The sequence below is a fragment of the Mustelus asterias genome, chromosome 31 (genome assembly GCF_964213995.1).
Source record: "Mustelus asterias chromosome 31, sMusAst1.hap1.1, whole genome shotgun sequence".
NCBI lineage: Eukaryota > Metazoa > Chordata > Chondrichthyes > Carcharhiniformes > Triakidae > Mustelus > Mustelus asterias.
This window is the reverse complement of record NC_135831.1, coordinates 1,839,649-1,866,614: the sequence shown is the minus strand read 5'-3', so window position 1 is coordinate 1,866,614 and position 26,966 is coordinate 1,839,649. Positions and strand designations below refer to the sequence as shown.

General features: G+C 51.9%; 2 protein-coding genes across 2 annotated transcripts in view; both read right to left on the bottom strand.

Moving 5' to 3' along the window:
* LOC144481712 (uncharacterized) overlaps positions 1–26,966 on the bottom strand; it is a 240,640-nt gene that overhangs the window by 140,548 nt on the left and 73,126 nt on the right. The gene's annotated exons all lie outside the window — the stretch shown is intronic.
* Positions 1–26,966, bottom strand: part of LOC144481616 (DNA-directed RNA polymerase II subunit RPB1-like) — a 43,252-nt gene that overhangs the window by 14,892 nt on the left and 1,394 nt on the right. The window contains exons 2-10 of the mRNA XM_078200754.1: positions 16,531–16,663; positions 15,611–15,747; positions 13,728–13,901; positions 11,356–11,637; positions 8,019–8,180; positions 6,714–6,934; positions 5,386–5,518; positions 3,798–3,922; positions 991–1,201 (exon numbers count right to left, since the gene is read on the bottom strand). Coding sequence (XP_078056880.1) covers positions 991–1,201; positions 3,798–3,922; positions 5,386–5,518; positions 6,714–6,934; positions 8,019–8,180; positions 11,356–11,637; positions 13,728–13,901; positions 15,611–15,747; positions 16,531–16,663 — 1,578 coding nt within the window. The remainder of the gene's footprint in view (positions 1–990; positions 1,202–3,797; positions 3,923–5,385; positions 5,519–6,713; positions 6,935–8,018; positions 8,181–11,355; positions 11,638–13,727; positions 13,902–15,610; positions 15,748–16,530; positions 16,664–26,966) is intronic.

The window sequence follows — 26,966 nt, the reverse complement described above, 5'->3', positions numbered from 1 at the left end:
CATATCTCTACATATTTACCACTAATCCCTCTAACCTACACATCTTTGGACACTAAGGCCAATTTAGATGGCCAATCAACCTAACCAGCACATCTTTGGACTGTGGGAGGAAACCGGAGCACCCGGAGGAAACCCACACAGACACGGGTAGAATGTGCAAACCCCACACAGACAGTGACCCGAGCCGGAATCGAACTAATGTAGAGGAGGAAAGGAGAGGGCGCAGAGTTAAAATTTATTTATTAGTGTCACGAGCAGCTTACATTAACTCTGCAAAGAAGTTACTGTGAAAATCCCCCAGTCGCCACACTCCGGCGCCTGTTCAAGTAACACGGAGGGAGAATTTAGCACCCTAACCAGCACGTCTTTCGGACTGTGGGAGGAAACCGGGACACCCGGAGGAAACCCACGCAGACACGGGAGAACGTGCAGACTCCGCGCAGACAGTGACCCGAGCCGGGAATCGAACCTGGGTCCCTGGCGCTGTGAGGCAGCAGTGCTAACCCACTGTGCCACCCCCAATGAGGGGAGGGAGGGGGATCTCAGAGACATACAAAATTCTAACAGGACTGGACAGGGTAGATGCAGGGAGGATGCTCCCGATGGTGGGGGGAGTCCAGAACCAGGCTCACAGTCTGAGGATTCGGGGGAGACCATTAGGGCGGAGGTGAGGAGACATTTCTTCACCCGGTGAGCCTGTGGAATTCATTACCACAGGAAGTAGTTGATGCCAAAACATTGAATGTATTCAAGAGGCGGCTGGATAGAGCACTGGGGGCGAACGGGGTCAAAGGTTATGGGGAGAAAGCAGGATGAGGCTATTGAGTTGGATGATCAGCCATGATGGTGATGAATGGGGGAGGCAGGCTCGAAGGGCCGAATGGCCTCCTCCTGCTCCTATCCCCTCTGTTTCGATGACCCAGACTGGGTGTGGATGGGGTTGGAATCAGAGTCACAATTCGGAGCCTGGATCTCCGCGGGAAATCTTACTCTGTCCATGAAGACATCGCGCTTTGTGAACTTGCGCACAGCTGTCAGCGTATCCTGTACAATCCCCATGACGGGCCGGTTGGACTGCGGCGTGACAATCATCCTGGGGACCATGGCCAACTCCTGGATCTCCGCTCGCGTCTCCAGGGACTGAGGCAAATGGAGATTCATCTCGTCACCGTCAAAATCGGCGTTGTACGGAGTGGTCACACTGCACAGAGAAACAAGGTCATCAACGGTGCGGTTATCTCCAAAACGGCAAGGCACCCCACCCTGACGAACCATACCATACAATCCCGACAGTGCAGGAGGAGGCCATTCAGCCCATCGAGCCTGCACCCTCAACAATCCCACCCAGGCCCTATCCCCGTAACCCCACTTAATCTCCCTGACACCAAGGGACAATTCCACCCAGACTGTTCCCACAACCCCAAGTATTTACCCAGCTAATCCCTTAACCTGCACATCTTTGGACGATAAGGGGCAACTTAGCATGGCCAATCCACCTAACCTGCACATCTTCGGACACTGAGGGACAATTTAGCATGGCCAATCCCCCTAACCTGCACATCTTTGGACACTAAGGGCAATTTAGCATGGCCAATCCACCTAACCTGCACATCTTTGGACACTAAGGGGCAATTTAGCATGGCCAATCCACCTAACCTGCACATCTTTGGACACTAAGGGGCAATTTAGCATGGCCAATCCACCTAACCTGCACATCTTCGGACACTGAGGGACAATTTAGCATGGCCAATCCCCCTAACCTGCACATCTTTGGACACTAAGGGGCAATTTAGCATGGCCAATCCACCTAACCTGCACATCTTCGGACACTAAGGGGCAATTTAGCATGGCCAATCCACCTAACCTGCACATCTTTGGACACTAAGGGGCAATTTAGCATGGCCAATCCCCCTAACCTACACATCTTTGGACACTAAGGGGCAATTTAGCATGGCCAATCCCCCTAACCTACACATCTTTGGACACTAAGGGGCAATTTACCATGGCCAATCCACCCAACCTGCACATCTTTGGACACTAAGGGGCAACTTAGCATGGCCAATCCACCTTACCTCCACATCTTTGGACACTAAGGGGGCAATTTAGCACGGCCAATCGCCCTAACCTGCACATCTTTGACACAGAGAGGCAACTTAGCATGGCCAATCCACCCTAACCAGCACATCTTTCAGACTGTGGGAGGAAACCGGAGCACCCGGAGGAAACCCACGCAGACACAGGGGGAGAACGTGCAGACTCCACACAGACAGGGACCCGAGCCGGGAATCGAACCCGGGTCCCTGGCGCTGTGAGGCAGCAGCGGCAACCACACCCATTCCTGCATTCCCACGCCAACACCATAAAATAACAGAGCAGGGGCGGGGAGAGGGGGGGGGGGGGGGGGGGGGGGGGGGGGGGGGGGGGGGGGGGGGGGGGGGTGAGGGGGTTGTGTCAACGAGCTGTTCAGTAACAAGGGTCACTGCATTCCGACTCCCTGCTGCCCTGGCAGAGGGTCCGCAAGAGTGCGTTAGCCATTGAATGGACTGCTGAAACTGGTAACTCATCAGATAACTTCATGAGATATAGGAGCAGAATGAGGCCATTCGGCCCATCGAGTCCACTCCCCCATTCGATCCTGGCTGATATGTTAGAACATAAGAACATAAGAAATAGGAGCAGGAGTCGGCCATCTAGCCCCTCGAGCCTGCCCCGCCATTCAATAAGATCATGGCTGATCTGACGTGGATCAGTACCACTTACCCGCCTGATCCCCATAACCCTTAATTCCCTTACCGATCAGGAATCCATCCATCCGCGCTTTAAACATATTCAGCGAGGTAGCCTCCACCACCTCAGTGGGCAGAGAATTCCAGAGATTCACCACCCTCTGGGAGAAGAAGTTCCTCCTCAACTCTGTCTTAAACCGACCCCCCTTTATTTTGAGGCTGTGTCCTCTAGTTTTAACTTCCTTACTAAGTGGAAAGAATCTCTCCGCCTCCACCCTATCCAGCCCCCGCATTATCTTATAAGTCTCCATAAGATCCCCCCTCATCCTTCTAAACTCCAACGAGTACAAACCCAATCTCCTCAGCCTCTCCTCATAATCCAAACCCCTCATCTCCGGTATCAACCTGGTGAACCTTCTCTGCACTCCCTCCAATGCCAATATATCCTTCCTCATATAAGGGGACCAATACTGCACACAGTATTCCAGCTGCGGCCTCACCAATGCCCTGTACAGGTGCATCAAGACATCCCTGCTTTTATATTCTATCCCCCTCGCAATATAGGCCAACATCCCATTTGCCTTCTTGATCACCTGTTGTACCTGCAGACTGGGCTTTTGCGTCTCCTGCACAAGGACCCCCAGGTCCCTTTGCACGGTAGCATGTTTTAATTTGTTTCCATTGAGATAGTAATCCCATTTGTTATTATTTCCTCCAAAGTGTATAACCTCGCATTTCTCAACGTTATACTCCATTTGCCATATCCTCGCCCACTCACTCAGCCTGTCCAAATCTCTCTGCAGATCTTCTCCGTCCTCCACACGATTCACTTTTCCACTTATCTTTGTGTTCCTCATCCCCATTTTCCTGCCTTCTCCCCGTAACCCTTCGACCCCCATTCCCAATTAAAAATCCGTCTACTGCCTCCCCCCCCCCCCCCATCCCAAAAACAATTGTGGCACCTGTCACCTTCATACCATCACCCCCCCCTCCCACTCCTTTTTTGAGTGGGAACACGTGCACCCGAGAGAGAGAAAGAGAGAGAGATTTCCGCAAGGGCCGGCCACTGACCTGAGATTGAGGCGAAAGGTTGACCAGGGCAGGATCCGTACCTTGTGCCCCATCATTGACATTTTGTGCAGAGTGGGCTGTCTGTTAAAGATGACAATGTCACCGTCGCACATGTGTCGCTCCACCTAGAATGGACGGACAGCAGGTATACTGTCAGCGGCGGGAGCAGGCACAACACGAGGCGACAATCAAGATTGGCTGCAGCAATGATCAACAAGGTTGGCGGCAGCAACGCAAAATATGAAAAAAAAAACCCCAACTTTTCCTCCTCTGGTACCCAGCAGGCCCCAGCTGCTGTGACCACAAACACCCAAACTCTCAGCGTCCACGGGCCAGTCCCGTCCAAAACACCTCACAGCCAACGAGGTACACCTGAAATTTAATTTAGCATGGCCAATCCCCCTAACCTGCACATCTCTGGACACTATGGGGCAATTTAGCACGGCCAATCCCCTAACCTACACATCTCTGGACACTATGGGGCAATTTAGCATGGCCAATCCCCCTAACCTGCACATCTCTGGACACTATGGGGGCAATTTAGCATGGCCAATCCACCTAACCCGCACATCTTTGGACACTAAGGGGCAATTTAGCACGGCCAATCCACCTCACCTACACATCTTTGGAAACTAAGGAGCAATTTAGCATGGCCAATCCACCTAACCCGCACATCTTTGGACACTATGGGGGCAATTTAGCACGGCCAATCCACCTCACCTACACATCTTTGGACACTAAGGGACAATTTAGCATGGCCAATCCACCTAACCCGCACATCTTTGGACACTAAGGGGCAATTTAGCACGGCCAATCCACCTCACCTACACATCTTTGGAAACTAAGGAGCAATTTAGCATGGCCAATCCACCTAACCCGCACATCTTTGGACACTATGGGGGCAATTTAGCACGGCCAATCCACCTCACCTACACATCTTTGGACACTAAGGGACAATTTAGCATGGCCAATCCACCTCACCTACACATCTTTGGACACTAAGGGACAATTTAGCATGGCCAATCCACCTAACCCGCACACTGTTGTACTGTGGGAGGTGACCAGAGCACCTGCAGAGAAGGTGCAAACTTCACACAGACAGTCCCCCGAGGCCGGGATCGAACCCGGGTCCCTGGTGCTGTGAGGCAGCAGTGCCAACCCACTGTGCTGCCCGCAATGTTCAAGAGGCAAGTATTGGAGAATTGTGGAGATCTCGGGAGGGTTGTGAGGCTGCAGGAGGTTAGAGTGACAGCACCTCCCGAGTCCACAGAGGGATCTGAAAACAAGGATGAGGATTTTTAAAATCAGGGCAGCGTCAGAACCTTAAATCTGTAAATTTATAAAGTGATGGGGCGGGTTCTGAAGGAGGAGACCCTTTTCTCCCACAGAACCCTGGCTGGACAGGACTGGAGTTGTAAACCACAGCACCCAGACAAAGAACACCTTCCAGATCTCGATTCAGCTCCAGGCTTCACAGCGACAGTATAACTGCAGTCCTGGACGGTACAGACCAAGCTGCACACATCCCTCCTGGCCGGTACAGACCAAGCTGCATACACTCCTCACAGCACAAGCAAGCTGGACTGACCCGGTATCCGATTTGAAGGTGCAGATCGCTGGGTTTGGGATGGAAACGCAAGTCGATTCGATCACCGTTGTCTCGGATGATGTATTTGGCGCCTGGATACTGATTGTTGCCCCTCCTCACCAACTCCTGGAGTCTGTAAAAGCACCATTGCAAACAGTCAAAAACCTGGAGCGGCGCAGTGTACAGCATGTTTCCGTTTATTTATCAGTGTCACAGGTCGGCTTACATTAACACTGCAACGAGCTGTGAAAATCCCCCAGTCGCCACACTCCCGGCACCTGTCTGGGTACACGGGAGGGACAATTTGGCGCCTAACCATCACGTCTTTCGGACTGTGGGAGGAAACCGGAGTACCTGGAGGAAACCCATACAGACACGGGGAGAACGTGCAGACTCCGCACAGACAGTGACCCCGAGGCCGGGAATCGAACCCAGGTCCCTGGCGCTGTGAAGCAGCAGCGCTAACCCACTGTTTAGCATGGCCAATCCCCCTAACCTACACATCTTTGGGCACTAAGGGACAATTTAGCATGGCCAATCCATCTAACCTACACATCTTTGGACACTAAGGGGCAATTTAGCATGGCCAATCCCCCTAACCTACACATCTCAGGACACTAAGGGACAATTTAGCATGGCCAATCCACCTAACCTACACATCTCAGGACACTAAGGGACAATTTAGCATGGCCAATCCCTCTAACCTACACACCTTTGGACACTAAGGGACAATTTAGCATGGCCAATCCCCCTAACCTACACATCTCAGGACACTAAGGGGCAATTTAGCATGGCCAATCCCTCTAACCTACACATCTCAGGACACTAAGGGGCAATTTAGCATGGCCAATCCCCCTAACCTACACATCTCAGGACACTAAGGGGCAATTTAGCATGGCCAATCCACCTAACCCGCACATCTTTGGAGTGTGGGAGGAAACCGGAGCACCCGGAGGAAACCCACGCAGACACGGGGAGAACGTGCAAACTCCACACAGACAGTGACCCAAGGCTGGGAATCGAACCCGGGTCCCTGGCGCTGTGAAGCAGCAGTGCTAACCCACTGTTACACCCCCTGGGAAACGATGGAGGAGTAGTTCAGGGTATGAGATATAGGTCAGAGAGAGGGGGGGGGCGGGGAGATCCCTGCACATCACTGAACCCAAACTCACAAATGAAATTTTAGAAAATAATTAAAATAAGACCGATGCTGGTATTCGAAACACAAGACGCTGCGTAAGCTCAGTCAGTATCAGCGGAGAGGGAGAGAGAAGCAGAGTTAACGCCTGTTGTCCCGGTTTGCAGAGAGGGAGAGCTGTCACCGATACCTGTCGATGTTGAATGGCGTGACGATCTCCGGGAAGGTCATGTTGGCAGCGATGGATCGCGGCACACCGACCTGATCGATGGAGAGGTTGGGGTCGGGCGTGATGACCGTCCGCGCTGAGAAGTCCACTCGCTTCCCCATCAGGTTACCGCGCACGCGTCCCTCTTTCCCCTTCAGCCTCTGCTTCAGGGACTTCAGCGGCCGGCCGGACTTCTGCATTGCCTGGGAATCGGAGAGAGCAAATCAGAACCAGCGCATCGGACACGTTCTCAGGACTGAAGGAGCAGCTTAAAACCCGCAGACATTACAGCAACAGCCCCGAGCAGCACTGAAACTGCATTTAACCGGCAACTTTCACCTCCTCTTATAGATCATAGAATCTCTACAGTGCAGAAGGAGGCCATTCGGCCCACTGAATCTGCACCGACCCACAATCCCACCCGGGCCCCATCCCCATAACCCCATGTATTTACCCTAGCTAATCCCCCTGACACTAAGGGCAATTTAGCACGGCCAATCCACCTAACCTGCACATCTTTGGACACTAAGGGACAATTTAGCACGGCCAATCCCCCTAACCCGCACATCTTTGGACACTAAGGGGCAATTTAGCATGGCCAATCCACCTAACCCGCACATCTTTGGACACTCAGGGACAATTTAGCACGGCCAATCCCCCTAACCTACACATCTTTGGAGGAAACTGGAGCACCTAGAGGAAACCCACGCAGACACGGGGAGAAGGTGCAGACTAAACACAGGCATTGAAACTGCATTTAACCGGCACCTTTCATATCCTCTTATAGATTGTAGAATCTTACAGTGCAGGAGGAGGCCATTCAGCCCATCTAGCCTGCACCGACAACAAACCCACCCAGGCCCTATCCCCGCAACACCACATAGGGTGGCACAGTGGGGGTTAGCACTGCTGCCTCACAACGCCAGGGACCCGGGTTCTATTCCCGGCCTGGGGTCACTGTCTGTGCGGAGTCGGCACGTTCTCCCCGTGTCTGCGTGGGTTTCCTCCGGGTGCTCCGGTTTCCTCCCACAGTCCGAAAGATGTACGGGTTGGGTGGATTGGCCGTGCTAAATTGCCCCTTAGTGTCAGGGGGACGAGCAGGGAAAAGGTGTGGGGTTATGGGGCCAGGGTGGGATTGTGGTCGGGGCAGGCTCGATGGGCCGAACGGCCTCCTTCTGCACTGTCGGGATTCTGTGAAACCATCCCCCACTCCCTCCCCCCGCGAGGACTCGCGCATGTAACCCCCCGCCCCCCGCCGCGCCACACCGCTCCCAGGCTGCCACTCACCCTGGGAAGCCCCGGCAGTTCATTGTCCACCATGGTGGCCACGTGGAACTGTAGGAGTTTCACATCCTCGGCAATGACGTGGGCCGCTGCGCCGTTCTGCTCGTTCCTCCGCAGCTGGTTATTGATCTTGACGATGTCAGCCAGTTTGTGGGTCAGATCATCCTGAAAACACGGATTTAGATGTTTTCACAATGCACCGAGAGAGCAAGCCCCCCCCCCCCCTCCTCCCTCCGCCCCCCACGCTGGGCAGCAGGAAACAATGCACTGGGTTTAGCGCCCACAAGACATAGGAGCAGAATGAGGCCACTCGGCCCATCGAGTCTGCTCCGCCATTCAAGCACGGCTGATAATTTTCTCACCCCCCATTCTCCTGCCTTTTCCCCATAACTCCTGATCCCCTTATTAATCAGGAACCTATAGAACATAGAAAAGCTACAGCACAAACAGGCCCTTCGGCCCTCAAGTTGCGCCAAACATGTCCCTACCTACTAGGCTGACCTATAACCCTCTATCTTACTAACCTCCATCAACTTATCCAAAAGTCTCTTAAAAGACCCTATTGAATCCGCCTCCACCGGCAGCCGATTCCACGCACCCACCACCCTCTGAGTGAAAAACTTACATAGAAACAGAAAAACTACAGCACAAAACAGGCCCTTCGGCCCCACAAGTTGAGCCGAACATATCCCTACCTTTTAGGCCTACCTATAACCCTCCATCCTATTAAGTCCCATGTACTCATCCAGGAGTCTCTTAAAAGACCCGATTGAGTTCGCCTCCACCACCACTGACGGCAGCCGATTCCACTCGCCCACCACCCTCGTAAATCTCCTCTGTCCCCGTTCTATGGCTTCCACATCCTTTCTGTAATGAGGCGACCAGAACTGGGCACAGTACTCCAGGTGGGGTCTGACCAGGGTCCTATATAGCTGCAGCATTATCTCCCGATTTCTAAACTCAATTCCTCTATTCCTATCTATCTCTGTCTTAAAGACACTCTGAAAAATTTCCCCTGTACCTACACCCCAGCACCTTAAACCTGTGTCCTCTCGTAGCAGACATTTCCACCCTGGGAAAAAGCCTCTGAGAGTCCACCCGATCTATGCCCCTCAACATCTTATACACCTCTATTAGGTCTCCTCTCATCCTACGTCTCTCCAAGGAGAAAAGCCTGAGCTCCCTCAGCCTATCCTCATAAGGCATGCCACTCAATCCAGGCAACATCCTTGTAAATCTCCTCTGCACCCTTTCAATCTTTTCCACATCCTTTCTGTAATGAGGCGACCAGAACTGGGCACAGTACTCCAAGTGGGGTCTGACCACGGTCTTATATAGCTGCAGCATTGTCTCCTGATTTCTAAACTCAATCTATTCCTATCTATCTCTGTCTTAAAGACACTCAATGACCCGGCCTCCACAGCCTTAAAAAAAAACCCAGCTCAAAGCTTACATTGCCTTTCCCTTCACACCCTCTGCCACCTTCTCTCTACCCCCCCCCCCCCCTCCTCTAGAAGGCTGCAAGACCTGGGGAGTACCAGCTGCCTTCAGAAACCCACAGCCAAGCGGTCAGTTCCCTCCCCACGTGTGCGAGTACTTAGTTATTCAACCAGGGGAGGAAGTACAGCAGAACCGGATCCCAGTCGGGAGTGGGACGACTGGCAAACTGCTTCTCCCCAACCTGGTTACGGTGTGCGTGCGTGCACTCTGAATCTCTCCCTCATTGCTCTCTCCAGATCTCGTGAGGTGAAGATAGGAACACAAAGCACATAAGAAGCAGGAGTAGGCCATCTAGCCCCTCGAGCCTGCCCCGCCATTCAATAAGATCATGGCTGATCTGAAGTGGATCAGTTCCACTTACCCGCCTGATCCCTATAACCCCTAATTCCCTTACCGATCAGGAATCCATCTATCCGTGATTTAAACATATTCAACGAGGTAGCCTCCACCACTTCAGTGGGCAGAGAATTCCAGAGATTCACCCCCCTCTGAGAGAAGAAGTTCCTCTTCAACTCTGTCCTAAACTGACCCCCCTTTATTTTGAGGCTGTGCCCTCTAGTTCTAGCTTCCTTTCTAAGTGGAAAGAATCTCTCCACCTCTACCCTATCCAGCCCCTTCATTATCTTATAGGTCTCTATAAGATCCCCCCTCAGCCTTCTAAATTCCAACGAGTACAAACCCAATCTGCTCAGTCTCTCCTCATAATCAACACCCCTCATCTCCGGTATCAACCTGGTGAACCTTCTCTCCACTCCCTCCAAGGCCAATATATCCTTCCGCAAATAAGGGGACCAATACTGCACACAGTATTCCAGCTGCGGCCTCACCAATGCCCTGTACAGATGCAGCAAGACATCTCTGCTTTTATATTCTATCCCCCTTGCGATATAGGCCAACATCCCATTTGCCTTCTTGATCACCTGTTGCACCTGCAGACTGGGTTTTTGCGTCTCATGCACAAGGACCCCCAGGTCCCTCTGCACAGCAGCATGTTGTAATTTAAATAATAATCCAATTTGCTATTATTTCTTCCAAAGTGAATAACCTCGCATTTGCCAACGTTATACTCCATCTGCCAGATCCTCGCCCACTCACTCAGCCTGTCCAAATCTCTCTGCAGACCTTCTACGCCCTCCACACGATTCACTTTCCCACTTATCTTCGTGTCGTCAGCAAACTTTGTTACCCTACACTCAGTCCCCTCCTCCAGATCGTCTATGTAAATAGTAAACAGTTGAGGCCCCAGCACCGATCCCTGCGGCACGCCACTAGTCACCATCTGCCAACCAGAAAAGCACCCATTTATTCCAACTCTGCCGGTGTTAGTCTGGGGATGGGGCACGGTAAAAAGTCTCACAACACCAGATTAAAGTCCAACAGGTTTATGTGGAATCACGAGCTTTCGGAGCGCTGCTCCTTCACCAGGCGTGGAGAGACTTCTTACTGCCTCCAGATCGCAGAGCTGCTGAGGTTTCCCCAGGACTCTGAACATGCAGTATCTGCAGTGTTCTGCTTTGACCTCTAGAGTTTGGCAAGCGTGTTCCTCTCTCCTCCCCTTACTGAGCCTGGGTGGTTTCCCCGGGTTTCTGTCCCAGGAGGTGCTGACACGGCAGTGCCCCCCCCCTCTCCCTTACTGAGCCCGGGGGTTTTCTCCCAGGGTCCTGTCCCAGGAGACGACACGGCTGGAGGATGGAAGTGAGAGTCACGATGTTCCCGGCAGTCACAGCGTGGAGAAAGACCGATGGAGCAGCCAGCCTGTCCCATGCGAACACTTGCTCCCTGACCCCGCTGAGTGTCTCTCCCCCCGCAAGATTCCGCGCTTCCCCGGGGAGATTGGTACCTGGTTACGCGCAGATCCCTGCATGACGACAGCGGGGCGCACCGAGAGTGGCGGCACGGGAAGTACGGTCAGAATCATCCACTCCGGCTTGGAGTACTTGGGGTCCATGCCCAGGATCACACACTCCTCGTCCGTGATGCGCTTGAAGATCTCGTACACCCTCTCCGGGTTCAGCAGGATTTTCTTCTCCTGAGAATCCTCATTCACGTGCTTCCACTCGGCGTACAGCTCCAAGCCCACCCTCCGAATGCGGGGCTGGTACCGGCCACAGCCTCCGTGACCCTGTGGGGCGGGAGGGGAGGGGGGAAAGAGGAACCACAGAGCAGGGGGGTGACAACACAATCCAACCAAGTTCAGGACAATCAACTTATAAAGATTCGATGCAGGGATCCACGTTTCGGGGGAAGCCGACAAGCTACAAACACAAGTTAGTCACTAATAAATCCACAGGGCTTTCATTGAATAGAATCCCTACAGTGCAGGAGGAGGCCAATCGGCCCATCGAGTCTGTACCGACCACAATCCCACCCAGGCCCTATCCCCATAACCCCACACATTTACCCCGCAAATCCCCTGACATTAGGGATAGTTTAGCCTGGCCAATCCACCTAACCTGCACATCTTTGGATACTAAGGGGCAATTTAGCACGGCCAATCCACCTAACCTGCACATCTTTGGACACTAAGGGACAATTTAGCACGGCCAATCCACCTAACCTGCACATCTTTGGATACTAAGGGGCAATTTAGCACGGCCAATCCACCTAACCTGCATATCTTTGGACACCAAGGGGCAATTTAGCATGGCCAATCCACTTAATCTGCACATCTTTGGACACCAAGGGGCAATTTAGCATGGCCAATCCACCTAACCTGCACATCTTTGGACACCAAGGGGCAATTTAGCATGGTCAATCCACCTAACCTGCACATCTTTGGACACTAAGGGGCAATTTAGCACGGCCAATCCACCTAACCTGCACATCTTTGGACACCAAGGGACAATTTAGCACGGCCAATCCACCTAACCTGCACATCTTTGGATACCACGAGGCAATTTAGCACGGCCAATCCACCTAACCTGCACATCTTTGGATACCAAGAGGCAATTTAGCATGGTCAATCCACCTAACCTACACATCTTTGGATACTAAGGGGCAATTTAGCACGGCCAATCCACCTAACCTGCACATCTTTGGATACCAAGAGGCAATTTAGCACGGCCAATCCACCTAACCTGCACATCTTTGGATACTAAGGGGCAATTTAGCACGGCCAATCCACCTAACCTGCATATCTTTGGACACCAAGGGGCAATTTAGCATGGCCAATCCACTTAATCTGCACATCTTTGGACACCAAGGGGCAATTTAGCATGGCCAATCCACCTAACCTGCACATCTTTGGACACCAAGGGGCAATTTAGCATGGTCAATCCACCTAACCTGCACATCTTTGGACACTAAGGGGCAATTTAGCACGGCCAATCCACCTAACCTGCACATCTTTGGACACCAAGGGACAATTTAGCACGGCCAATCCACCTAACCTGCACATCTTTGGATACCACGAGGCAATTTAGCACGGCCAATCCACCTAACCTGCACATCTTTGGATACCAAGAGGCAATTTAGCATGGTCAATCCACCTAACCTACACATCTTTGGATACTAAGGGGCAATTTAGCACGGCCAATCCACCTAACCTGCACATCTTTGGATACCAAGAGGCAATTTAGCATGGTCAATCCACCTAACCTACACATCTTTGGATACCAAGAGGCAATTTAGCACGGCCAATCCACCTAACCTGCACATCTTTGGATACCAAGAGGCAATTTAGCACGGCCAATCCACCTAACCTGCACATCTTTGGATACCAAGAGGCAATTTAGCATGGCCAATCCACCTAACCTGCACATCTTTGGATACCAAGAGGCAATTTAGCATGGTCAATCCACCTAACCTACACATCTTTGGATACCAAGAGGCAATTTAGCACGGCCAATCCACCTAACCTGCACATCTTTGGATACCAAGAGGCAATTTAGCATGGCCAATCCACCCTAACCTGCACATCTTTGGATACCAAGAGGCAATTTAGCATAGCCAATCCACCCTAACCTGCACATCTTTTGGACTGTGGGAGGAAACTGGAGCACCCGGAGGAAACCCACGCAGACACGGGGAGGACGTGCAGACTCCGCACAGACAGTGACCCGAGGCCGGGAATCGAACCCGGGTCCCTGGTACCGTGAGGCAGCAGCGCTAACCCCCCGCTGTGCCGCCCTAACAATGGTGTTGTACGTTGCTGGTTACATACTGAAGGGAGGGGGGGGGGTGTTAAGATCAAAGTGCCAACGCAGCAGTTACCTTCTCCTTGGTCAGGTCTTCCTCGCCCTCCTGCTGCTCCACCCCGAACTTGTTGTCCATCTCCTCGCCGCCTTCACAGATGTTCTTCCCTTTGCAGAGATCGTAGACGTGGGTGAGACGCTTCCGTGGCTGCCCCTTCGATTTGATCAAGATGTCTTTGATTTTGGGATTGTTCTAACGGACAAAAAAAAAGGGAGGGGAGGGAGGAGAGAGATTCTGGTAAGTCATGACACAGATCAAAGGCAAGTTTAAAACCAGGAGGTTTCTCTCCAGCGCAGGCGGAATCGTCACCGGAGGGGAAACCGTTCCAATCCCAACTCCTCATTTATGTTTTAAGTTTAAATTTAAAATTCACGTCTCGTAAAATTACATCAGATGTACAAGTTTCAATTTGAAGACGATACAAGTTCCGGGGTATCCCAACGCAGTCTACGTTTATACACTGTACTTACGGCCAATCTACTTCCAAGTCAGGATGGTGTGGGGCTCGGAGGGGGACCTCCAGGTGGTGGTGTTCCCCGTGCGTCTGTTGCCCTCCTAGGTGGTGGAGGCTAGGGTTTGGAAGGTTCTGCAGCGCATCTTGTAGATGGCACTCGGTTACAACTGCGCATCAGTGGTGGAGGGAATTAATGTTGAAGGTGGTGGATGGAATGCCAATCGCGCGGGGCTGCTTTGTCCTGGATGGTGTCGAGCTTCTTGAGTGTTGTTGGAGCCGCTCCCATCCAGGCGAGTGGGGAGTATTCCCTCACACTCCTGACTTGTGTCCTTGTCGATGGTGGACAGGCTTTGGGGAGTGGGGAGGGAGGGACTTTCCGCAGGATTCCCAGCCTCTGACCTGCTCTGGTAGCCCCAGTATTTATATGGCTGGGTCCCAGGTTGAGTTTCTGGTCAATGGCAACCCCCAAAATTGTTGGTAACGCGAGGACTCAGCAACGATAATGTCACTGAGATGCAAGGGGAGATGGCTGGATTCTCTCGGAGGTGGTCACTGCCTGGCACTTAAGTGGCAAATAACATGTGTGACACATCAGCCCAAATGTAAATACTGCCCTGCACATGGGTGAAATATCGCAGGGTCGCTCCTCATTACAGTCCCAATGTCACAGGCTCGCTAATCATTACAGTCCCAACGTCACAGGCTCGCTAATCATTACAGCCCCAACATCACAGGCTCGCTAATCATTACAGCCCCAACATCACAGGCTCGCTCATCATTACAGCCCCAACGTCACAGGCTCGCTAATCATTACAGTCCCAATGTCACAGGGTCGCTACTCATTACAGCCCCAACGTCACAGGCTCGCTAATCATTACAGTCCCAATGTCACAGGGTCGCTACTCATTACAGCCCCAACGTCACAGGGTCGCTAATCATTACAGCCCCAACATCACAGGCTCGCTAATCATTACAGCCCCAACATCACAGGCTCGCTAATCATTACAGTCCCAACGTCACAGGGTCGCTAATCATTACAGTCCCAATGTCACAGGCTCACTAATCATTACAGTCCCAACATCACAGGGTCGCTAATCATTACAGCCCCAACATCACAGGGTCGCTAATCATTACAGCCCCAACGTCACAGGCTCACTAATCATTACAGCCCCAATGTCACAGGGTCGCTAATCATTACAGCCCCAACATCACAGGCTCGCTAATCATTACAGCCCCAACATCACAGGCTCGCTAATCATTACAGCCCCAACGTCACAGGCTCGCTAATCATTACAGCCCCAACGTCACAGGCTCGCTAATCATTACAGTCCCAACGTCACAGGCTCGCTAATCATTACAGCCCCAACGTCACAGGAAGGAGACAAGTCAGAGACGACATTGCAAGACGAGCTGTAAATACTGTGCGATATGGGGGGGTGCTACTTACCGAGTCTACCAGCAGCTTGGAACAGAAGAAGCAGACACAGCGCAGAACTTTCATCGTCTTTGTCAGAAAGCCAACGTGGAAAACGGGCTTTGCCAGCTCAATGTGTCCAAAGTGGCCCGGGCATTCCGTCATGTTACCTACGAGTGGAGATAACAGATTATCTACCAGGCGTCACACGGGGCAGAGAGGGGGTGAGGGGTGGTGTATCGCTACTGCTCTCGGGACCCGAGTGAGGGAGCGGGGGGGGGGGGGGGGGGCGGGGGGGATTAAAACTAGCCACAGTTTCTGCTCCCGAGGGATTTCACTATCAGAAAATAGGGGCATGGATAACAGGCAAAAGGAGTCGACCCCGCCATTGACAGAATCATGGCCCTTCGATATATAAATACCATCCACCTGTCGAGGTTTCGTAACACAGGTGGACGCAGTGGGTTAGCGCTGCTGCCTCACAGCGCCAGGGACCCGGGTTTGATTCCCGGCTTGGGTCACTGTCTGTGCGGAGTCTGCACGCTCTCCCCGTGTCTGCGTGGGTTTCCTCCGGGTCCTCCGGTTTCCTCCCACAGTCTGAAAGACGTGCAGGTTAGGGTGCATTGGGCCGTGCTAAATTCTCCCTCAGTGTTACCCGAACAGGAGTGTGGGCGACTGGGGGACTTTCACAGTAACTTCATTCCCTATCTGTGACGCTAATAAATAAACTTTAGTTACATGACCACACCGTGCCACCATTCCCAATCTGGTCCTGTGCCAAGCATGATGGAGATAAAGGGACCATTTTGCGGTCTCGAGGCGAGGGGATGTTGTGAGGGGGTCGGCAAAGGAGAGGAGGTTGGCTTTGTTTTAAGCACAGGGCAGGGGGTCGGGCAACGCCGCCAGCTGAACCCTGATGCGGGATCTCTTCCCGCTCCGGGTAAATCACTCACCTGCACAGGTCTGGCATCTTCCAGTCCGCTCGATCACACCTTGGCGAGGGTCCATTAGCCCGCCCAGCTTGGGCCTGCCTCCCTCGGTGGTCTCGGAGTACTTGATCCCTCCCTCAGTCACCGACATCCGTTTCTGGGCGAGACAACAAGAGAAAAGCCGTGAGGAATCGCAAACCGACACGCCCAAGGTCCCAGCGGAGAAGAAACAAGCCCGGTGCTGATCCGTCTGTACCACACAATCCACCTCTCAACCCTCATCGACATTGCTTTCCTTTCGCTTAAACAGCTTTCCTCCCCACCCCCCCTTCTCTCTCCCCCACCGCCTCCTTCCCCCTTCTCTCTCCCCCCCCACCGCCTCCTTCCACCTTCTCTCTCCTCCCTCTCTCTCTCTCCCCCCCCCCCCCTTTAAACACATCAGTGGTACCTGCCGCAGCTGCTTTATGGTAATGGTTTACATATTAGCGCCATCGTAAAACACCAAGGTTCTTTATGGGAGCAATTAAACAGTTTGAAACCGAGGTATTAAGGCAGATGTTAAGGCACAGCTTGTGGTCTTGCGTATCACAGCTCGGTCCGTCTCCTGCTCCAAGACCGCAAGAAACTACAAAAGGGTCGTGAATGTAGCCCAATCCTTCGCGCAAACCCAGCCTCCCATCCATTGACTCTGTCTACACTTCCCGCTGCCTCGGGGAAAAGCAGCCGGCATAATTAAGGACTCCACGCACCCCGGACATTCTCTCTTCCACCTTCTTGTGTCGGGAAAAAGATACAAAAGTCTGTGGTCACGAACCGACCGACTCAAGAACAGCTTCTTCCCTGCTGCTGTCAGACTTTTGAATGGACCGACCTCGCATTAAAGTTGATCTTTCTCTACACCCCTAGCTATGACTGTAACACTACATTCTGCACCCTCTCCTTTCCTTCTCTATGAACGGTATGCTTGGTCTGTATCGCGCGCAAGAAACTATACTTTTCACTGTACCCCAGTATCCGTGACAATAATAAATCAAAATGACCCAAACATTGTCAAAAAGATTAGTTTTTTTTGAGAGAGAGATGGGCTGTAAGTCCCGAATTCCTGTGCTAATTTTGTTTGCTTGTGGGATCTTGCCGTGCAGTCAACCATGCACCAAAGGCAATGGGCGCCTACGCATTGAAAAGCATAGAACAAAGAACAGTACAGCACAGGAACAGGCCCTTCGGCCCACCAAGTCTGTGCCCACCCAGATCCCTCTCTAATCTAATATTCCCTTGCCTCTACGCGCTCCATATCCCTCCATTCCCTGCCTATTTGTGTCTCTATCCAGATGTCCCTTGAACGTTGCTATAAAATCTGCTCCTTCCACCACCTGCAGTCCAGACACGTACCACCCTGTGTGAAAAACCTGCCCCTTTTCCCCGCCCCCTCTCACTTTCAACCTACGCCCCCGAGTAATTAGCCCTTCGACCCTGGAAGAAAATTCTGACTATCCATTCTATCCAAGCCCGTCGATCTCCATCAGGTTCTCTCAGAAGGAGACCCGTACATCTTTGGAGTGTGGGAGGAAACCGGAGCACCCGGAGGAAACCCACGCAGACACGGGGAGAAGGTGCAGACTCCGCACAGACAGTGACCCAAGTCGGGGAATCGAACCCGGGTCCCTGGTGCTGTGAGACAACAGTGCTAACCCGCTGTGCCGCCCCCTGTCCATCCAGTTTTCCTCCAGCCTCTGCACGTCTAACCCCTTTCTGAGGAAAGATCACAGACTCGAACACGACCTGTTTCTCTCTCCCTGTGCGTACTGCCTGACCTGCCGAGCATTTCTCTCGTTCCGTTCAGATCATCGTTCTGCTGGCTTGTACTCAAAATGCCAAGCGCAGTGCGCCGCATCAAACCAGAGCGAGAGATCTCCCCCCCCCCCCGACGGGGCCGTTTCCCACCTAACCGAACCGTCACAGCAAGAGATCGGGGGATTGCTGCCCTCGGTGGGTCTCCAGAGACTGCCGACCCGGGACAGGGTGCCCAAGAACCAAGCTGAGCCCACAAGTTCACAGCTTAGCATTGGGACTCCTCAACACAGCGCTAATTAAAAGGTGAAGCGATTCCCCCTCCAAAAAGGTTAACCGGGCAGCAGCCTTCACCCCCTCACGGGGCATTACACACTGCAATTTCAGAGGCACCCTTTGCCAAGTGTACAGAGCAGGTGGTCCAACTTGCGGCAAACAGAACTCAAGACGAGGACCAAAGCTCCAAGGGTGGCAATGAAACATTCCGAGATTGTGTCAGACGGATTGAAGGCCTGGCCAACGAGAGAGGCAGCGGACAACCGCTGATAGCACAGGAGCTATCGTACACACAGGATGACAGATTTAGGAGGGGAAGCCAGTTTCTCATACACTATTCCAGCTCACCCCGTTTCCCTCGCGCCCACGCAGAAACCCGGTAAAAGCAATCCAAACAGGCCCTAACCCTAACCCCAACCCCCCCACAGAAGCCAACTCCCACCAGAATGCAAGGTTTCAACTCATTTAAGGGGGCAGCTTTGGAGGACATGGGAAATCACCGTTCACTGGATCTCGGAGACCGTTCGGGCCGTCAAGGCTGGGCCAGCCCTTTCGAAAAGCGCCACCCAATTAGCCCCACCCTACCCAGTCACCCATTCAGTAATACAGCATGGAAACAGGCCCTTCGGCCCAACCAGTCCATGCTGACCCTGGCGCCCTCCTAGCTAGCCCCTGCGTTTGGCCCATCTGCTCCATCCTTTTCCAATTCTTATGTAATTCCCCTTTCGAAAGTCCCTATTGGATCTGCTTCCCTTTGAGGCAGCACTTTCACAACAACTCTCTGCTTAAAAAAAAACCTCCTTCGGTTCTTTTGCTAGTTAACCTTGATTAGCAATCTCTGGTTACCAATCTTCCTGGCAAATGGGAAACAGCTTCACTTTATCAAAACCCCCCCTTTGCGATTCTAAGCTATTTAAATCTCTCCTTGAACCTCAGTAATCTAAACAAAGACCTTCATCTCCCAGGACTTTTCTGACAAATCTCCCCCCACCCCACATCCAAGCCGGTTAAGTTCAAAGAACAAAGAAAATTACAGCACAGGAACAGGCCCTCCTTTGACCCACCAAACCTGCCCGACTGAACTAAAACCCTTCCGGGGACTGTATCCCTCTATTCCCATCCTATTCATGTATTTGTCAAGACGCCCCTTAGACCACAAGACATAGCAGCAGAATGAGGCCACTCGGCCCATCGAGTCTGCTCCGCCATTCAATCGCGGCTGATATTTTTCTCATCCCCATTCTCCCGCCTTTTCCCCATAACCCCCGATCCCCTTATTAATCAAGAACCTATCTATCTCTGTCTTAAAGACACTCAATGACCCAGCCTCCAGCCTTCTGCGGCAAAGAGTTCCACAGATTCACCACCCTCTTGGCTGAAGAAATCTCTCCTTAAAAGTCACTATCGTACCCGCTTCCACTACCTCCCTTGGCAGCGAGTTCCAGGCACCCACCACCCTCTGGGTAAAAAAAAAAACTTGCCTTGTACATCCCCTAAAGCAATGATTTATTTGTAGGGTCAGGGCACACCGTACAGGAACCCCCCCCCCTCCCCGTCAAAACCTTCCGAATGCAGCACGGATGTTAGTGGACTTCTCTGTAAATGGAAGTACAGAGGTAAATTTACAGGTGTAGGGGAGAAAGCTTCAAAGAGGAGAACTTGATGGTAAGGATCTGCGGGTCTATGAAGGAGAGAGTGGGATTGGCTGGATAGCTCAGAGCTAGCACAGACAATAGAATGAATGGCCTACCACGTGCCACAAAATTCCCCAGTAGACCCGAACACTAAGTAAATAAACCACTGCTAGATAATGATAACCCATCTTAAAGCCTTTGCTTATGTCCCCACCCAATCTGTACTTGTACTCCGCGTTGGACCTCATCATTCTCTCTCTCTCCCCCTCCTCCCCCATCACAGCCCCTACACTTGCTCAGCAACATCTCAACTCGAATGATCAGCTTTCCGATCCATCGACTGCCTTCCCCCATTACCACAACTTCCCCCAGCCCCATTAACTCACATCTACACGCTGCCAATTCTGGCCTCTTGTACAGCTCCCCCCATCCCAATCACTAGCAGGGCACTGAACCATGGATTTCCCCCCAAACCACCTCCTTCCGCCATTTTTGTTGGACACTCCCTCTCGTGAAGGACTTGGGGCTGTTATTGTATTTTTTTTTAAAAAGGGGGCTATGGGAATGCAAATTGTTGTATGTGGTTAATCCATCACCTCCCCCCAATAAAGCAGAGGCATGGTGGCACACCGAGGTTAGCACTGCTGCCTCACAGCGCCAGGGACCCGGGTTCAATTCCCGGCTTGGGTCACTGTCTGTGTGAAGTCTGCACATTCTCCCCGTGTCTGCAGGGGTTTCCTCCAGGTGCTCCGGTTTCCTCCCGCAGTCTGAAAGACGTGCTGGTTCGGGTGCACTGACCCGAACAGGCGCCGGGAGTGTGGCGACTTGGGGGATTTTCACATTAACTTCATTGCAGTGTTAATGCAAGCCTCACTTGTGACTAATAAAACAAACTTTAAAGGCTGGATTGTGAATCTAGTTGGTCTGGGTGACCATTTCTCCCATTGGGGTGGAGGCTGCTTTGTATCCCAAGGGATTTTGTCCGATAATGGATTACTCGGCGGGTATGGTTTGGTTTTGAACGTGGCAGCAGTGGGGACCAGGAGAGCCAGGACATGAAAAAAACTGCAGCAAGGTTTTATTGATAATTTCGGCTTTATTATTCCAAAAAAAAAAAAGTTCTTCACAAACTCAAGGATACAAATCGTATTTAAAACACACCCAGGAAAGATCCAGTCTTGGATCCCTGTAACATCTACAGCACCTTAAACTCTGCAGCCTTAACACCAAGATACAAGCAACACAGAAATTGTGCCACTCTAATACTACCGCCTGGATTTCAGTGAGTTTTTGGGTAGACAGACCCAGCAGAACTGAACAGCACCATTCGAGATCTTGACCTTCCAGGAATACTGGGAGCTGTGCAATACTCAGGACAGGAGAGGTGGGACCTGACCAGACACTGGGGGAACAGTGATCTCGGGCATCAAGAGCATGGCAGGAGAGGAATTTAATACATTCAGCTGTAGCCTCTTTGCGATACATCTGCACCAGACAGCGGTTAAAACCCACGCCAAAAAAAATGCCCTTTTCTACTTCCAGTCTTCTGCTTGCAGTCGGAGCGCGCTCCCTCAGTTCAGGATATTGTAGCTGACGGAAGGTCCCATGGTGGAGGATTAGATCAGGTCTGAAGCACATTGGAGCCACGCGCCTTGCGCGACACCCCAGCTCAGTGGGATGCGCAGGAGGTTAAAGAGTGAGAAACAGAGAACTTTAAAAATCGAGACATCTTCTAAATTCCAGAAACAACCCCAGGAAAAAAAAAAAAATTTAAGCATCTACCCCCGACTTGTGGGAGTGCTTCCTGCAATCAAAAAGGGGAGACCCATTCAGCCCCTCAAGTTTGTCCCACCACTCTTCCTTCTGCCCCCCCACTCCCCAAAATCACCACTAAGTGAAAGGAAGGAACAACTGCAACCCAGTTCCAAACAACCCCCCCCCTCAATAACCTACAACATCACCTAAAAAATTGCATTTTATATAATCCTTGCTAAAATAAAATGCAGAGGCAAGCTGATTGAGGCACAAGGATACATAGTTTGCCCAGTTGTCCAGATTGTAGAATCCTGCAGTGCAGAAATAGGCCATTCGGCCCATCGAGTCTGCACAGACCACAATCCCACCCATATCCCTACATAATTACCCGCTAATCCCTCTAACCTACGCATCCCAGGACACTAGGGGGCATTTTAGCATGGCCAATCAACCTAACCCGCACATCTTTGGACTGCGGGAGGAAACCGGAGCCCCCGGAGGAAACCCACGCAGACACGGGGAGAATGTGCAAACTCCACACAGACAGTGACCCGAGCCGGGAATCGAACCCAGGTCCCCGGAGCTGTGAAGCAGCAGTGCTAACCACCGTGCCACCCCCAGATTGACAGACCCGAACCGCCGATGTCTTTTGAGCTGGTTTGCAGCTTAACGTTCATAGAGAATCCCTACAGTGCAGAAGGAGGCCATTCGGCCCATCGAGTCTGCACCAACCACAATCCCACCCAGGCCCTACTCCCCCGTAACCTCACGCATTTACCCTGCTAATCCCCCCGACACACTAAGGATCAATTTAGCATGGCCCATTAACCTAACCAGCACGTCTTAGACTGTGGGAGGAAACCGGAGCACCCGGAGGAAACCCACACAGACAATGACCCAAGTCGGGAATCGAACCCAGGTCCCTGGCACGCAGCAGTGCTAACCCCACTGTGCCACTCAACTTCATGTGCATCACAGAAAGGGTGGCAAGGCTTATGACTAACGGGTGGGGGTTTATGGGAAATAGGGCCTGGGTGGGATTGTGGTCAGTACAGACTCAGTGGGCCAAATGGCCTCCTTCTGCACTGTAGGGATTCTACGATGATTCTAACCCAGCTGGGTTTAACCTTGGTCCAGATCAACTGGGCCGGTTCAAATGTCAACACCCAAATGAACGGATTAAGACAGATGGCAACATGGACAGCACAGGAAAAAATGCCACCTTTCCAACTCTAGAAAGTTGCACTGAGTTGTGTATGTGGCATTCGTTCTGGGGACCTACTTTGTTATACAAGGCTTTGAGACTTTGCATTACTGGAAGAGCTCAGGAGCAACTCTGCACTCGGCAACTCGATGAATGATTCAAGAAATAATAAGTACTGGAAATATTCAGGGAGGAAATTCAGGGACAGCTTTGCACTCTGTGCCTCAGTGATTCAAGGAAGTGCTGGAGACACTCGGTTGGGACAGGATCTGTGGTGATAAAGAAAACTGCTATTTCTGATCAAAGACCCTTCACCAGAATCACTTTTTTGTTCAAATGGGCAGCACGGTGGCACAGCGGGTCAGCACTGCTGCCTCACAGCGCCAGGGACCCAGGTTCAATTCCGGCCTCAGGTCACTGTCTGTGTGGAGTCTGCACGTTCTCCCCGTGTCTGCGTGGGTTTCCTCCCACAATCCACAAAGATGTGGCGGCGCGGTGGCAGTGATTATCCCTGCTGCGTCACAGTGCCAGGGACTAGTGTTCACTGCGCATTCGTGGGTTTCCTCCGGTTTCCTGCTACAGTCCACAAAGGTGTGGTGGCAGAGTGGCTAGCACTGCTGCCTCACAGCGCCAGGGATCCGGATTCGATTCCCAGCTTGGGGGGTCACCGTCTGTGTGGAACTTGCACCTTCTCCCAGTGTCTGCGTGGGTTTCCTGCCACAGTGGCACAGCGGGCTAGCACTACTGCGTCACAGCGCCAGGGATCCGGGTTCGATTCCCAGCTTGGGCCGGGGGGGGGGTCACTGTCTTTGTGGAACTTGCACCTTCTCCCCGTGTCTGCGTGGGTTTCCTCCCACAGTCCAAAAAAAGACGTGCTGGTTAGGGTGCATTGGCCAAGCCAAATTCTCCCTCAGTGAAACCCAAACAGATGCCAGAGTGTGGCGACTGGGGGATTTTCACAGTAACTTCATTACAGTGAGAATGGAAGCCTAGTTGAGACTTAATAAACTTGAAAAGGTGTGTGGGTTGGGTTGATTTGGCCATGTTAAATTGACCTTGGTGTCAGGGGATTAGCAGGGTTAATGTGTGGGGTTACGGGGATTTGGCGGCATGGTAGCACAGTGGTTAGCACTGCTGCTTCACAGCTCCAGGGTCCCGGGTTCGATTCCCGGCCTCGGGTCACTGTCTGTGTGGAGTTTGCACATTCTCCTCGTGTCTGCGTGGGTTTCCTCCGGGTGCTCTGGTTTCCTCCCACAGTCCAAAGATGTGCGGGTTAGGTTGATTGGCCAGGTTAAAAATTGCCCCTGAGAGTCCTGAGATGCGTAGGTTTGAGGGATTAGTGGGTAAATATGTGGGGGTAGGGCCTGGGTGGGATTGTGGTCGGTGCAGACTCGATGGGCCGAATGGCCTCCTTCTGCACTGTAGGGTTTCTATTTCTAGGGCCTGGGTGGGACTGTGGTTGGGGGAGGGGTGTGTGTGTGTGTGTGGGGTATGAAAAGAGGCTGTGTGTGTGTGTGTGTGTGTGTGTGTGGTATTAAAACAGGCTGGTCCAGAAAGTAGACCTTTAAAAAACAACATTCATCGGTAAAAACAGAATTCTGCCACACATTCAGCCAATGCAACAAGTCAGGATGACAATTCCCCCAACTCGGAGGAAAGGAAACACTATTCATCCAAGAGCATTTTCCTTTGAGTCGATTACGAGGAGGATGATTATGCAACTGGATGGGCAAGACGTACAAGGCGCCACATTCTCTGGAGAGCCAAAAAAATAAACCCAACATCTTGGGCTGGCAACTGTCCAAAAAAACTCACCACCTACACAAATCTGAGCTGAGTAAAAGACCTCTCGGCGAGGGGGGGGGGGTGCAGCACAGAAACAGTGGGGGGGGGGGGGGGGGGAATAAAAATACATTTGCCTGATTGGAGCCATCACGCGTTGCAGCATTTTAAATGAAAAAGCATTGTAGACCTGCTAACAGAAATGCAATTACAAGTCCTTAAAAGCTTCAAACAGAATTATTGGTCTTCAACTGGTCCAAGTAAGGGTGGGGAAAATGTACATCTGTAAACAGAAATGCGATTATAATCAAAGTCATGTCACCTTTCTATTAATTATTGGTCTCCATAGAATCCTTCGGTGCAGGAGGCCATTCGGCCCATCGAGTCTGCACCGACCACAATCCTACCCAGGCCCTATCCCCATGCATTTACCCGAGCTAGTCCCACTGGCACTGAGGGGCAACTTGGCATGGCCAATCCACCTAACCCGCATGTCTTTCGGACTGTGGAAGGAAACCCACGCAGACACGGGGAGAAGGTGCAAACTCCACTCGGACAGTGACCCGAGGCCAGAATCGAACCCGGGTCCCTGGCGCTGTGAGGCTGCAGTGCTGACCCGCTGTGCCACTCCTAACTATTCCAACCAAGGGAATACAAGTGCAGACCTAAAGTTTATTATTTATCAGTCACGCGTAGGCTGACGTTAACACTGCGACGAAGTTACTGGAGAAAACCCCCCTCGTCGCCACATTCCAACGCCTGTTCGGGTACACGGAGGGAGAATTTAGCACGGCCCAATCCACCTAACCCGCACACCGTGGGAGGAAACCGGAGCACCCGGAGGAAACCCCACGCAGACACGAGGAGAACGCGCAGACTCCGCACAGACAGTGACCCGAGGCTGGAATCGCACTTGGGTCCCCGACGCTGTGAAGCAGCGGTGCTGACCACTACCTGCAAACAGGTAGTGCAATAATCCAAAGTGCTTACAAACTTCATACAGAATTACTGGTCTTCAACTGCTCCAAGCAAGGGGAACAAAGGAAAAACAAAGGTACATCTGCAAGCAGAAATGCAATTAATAAATCAAGAGTCCTTACAAATAGCATTACTGGTCCAAGGCAGGCTAAGAAATGTATATTTGCAAACAGAAATGCAACTATAGTCAAAAGGGCTTACAAATTTCAAATAGAATTACTGTCGTAAGAACATAAGAAATAGGAGCAGGAGTAGGCCATCTAGCCCCTCGAGCCTGCCCCGCCATTCAATAAGATCATGGCTGATCTGAAGTGGATCAGTTCCACTTACCCGCCTGATCCCCATAACCCCTAATTCCCTTACCGATCAGGAATCCATCTATCCGTGATTTAAACATATTCAACGAGGTAGCCTCCACCACTTCAGTGGGCAGAGAATTCCAGAGATTCACCACCCTCTGAGAGAAGAAGTTCCTCCTCAACTCTGTCCTAAACTGACCCCCCTTTATTTTGAGGCTGTGCCCTCTAGTTCTAGTTTCCTTTCCAAGTGGAAAGAATCTCTCCACCTCTACCCTATCCAGCCCCTTCATTATCTTATAGGTCTCGATAAGATCCCCCCTCAGCCTTCTAAATTCCAATGAATACAAACCCAATCTGCTCAGTCTCTCCTCATAATCAACACCCCTCATCTCTGGTATCAACCTGGTGAACCTTCTCTGCACTCCCTCCAAGGCCAATATATCCTTCCGCAAATAAGGGGACCAAAACTGCACACAGTATTCCAGCTGCGGCCTCACCAATGCCCTGTACAGATGCAGCAAGACATCCCTGCTTTTATATTCTATCCCCCTTGCGATATAGACCGACCTAACCTGTCCCAAGGAAAAAGGGAAAGTAGTGTGTACATAGAACATAACAGCACAGAACAGGCCCTTCGGCCCACAATGTTGTGCCGAGCTTTATCTGAAACCAAGATCAAGCTATCCCACTCCCTATCATCCTGGTGTGCTCCATGTGCCCATCCAATAACCGCTTAAATGT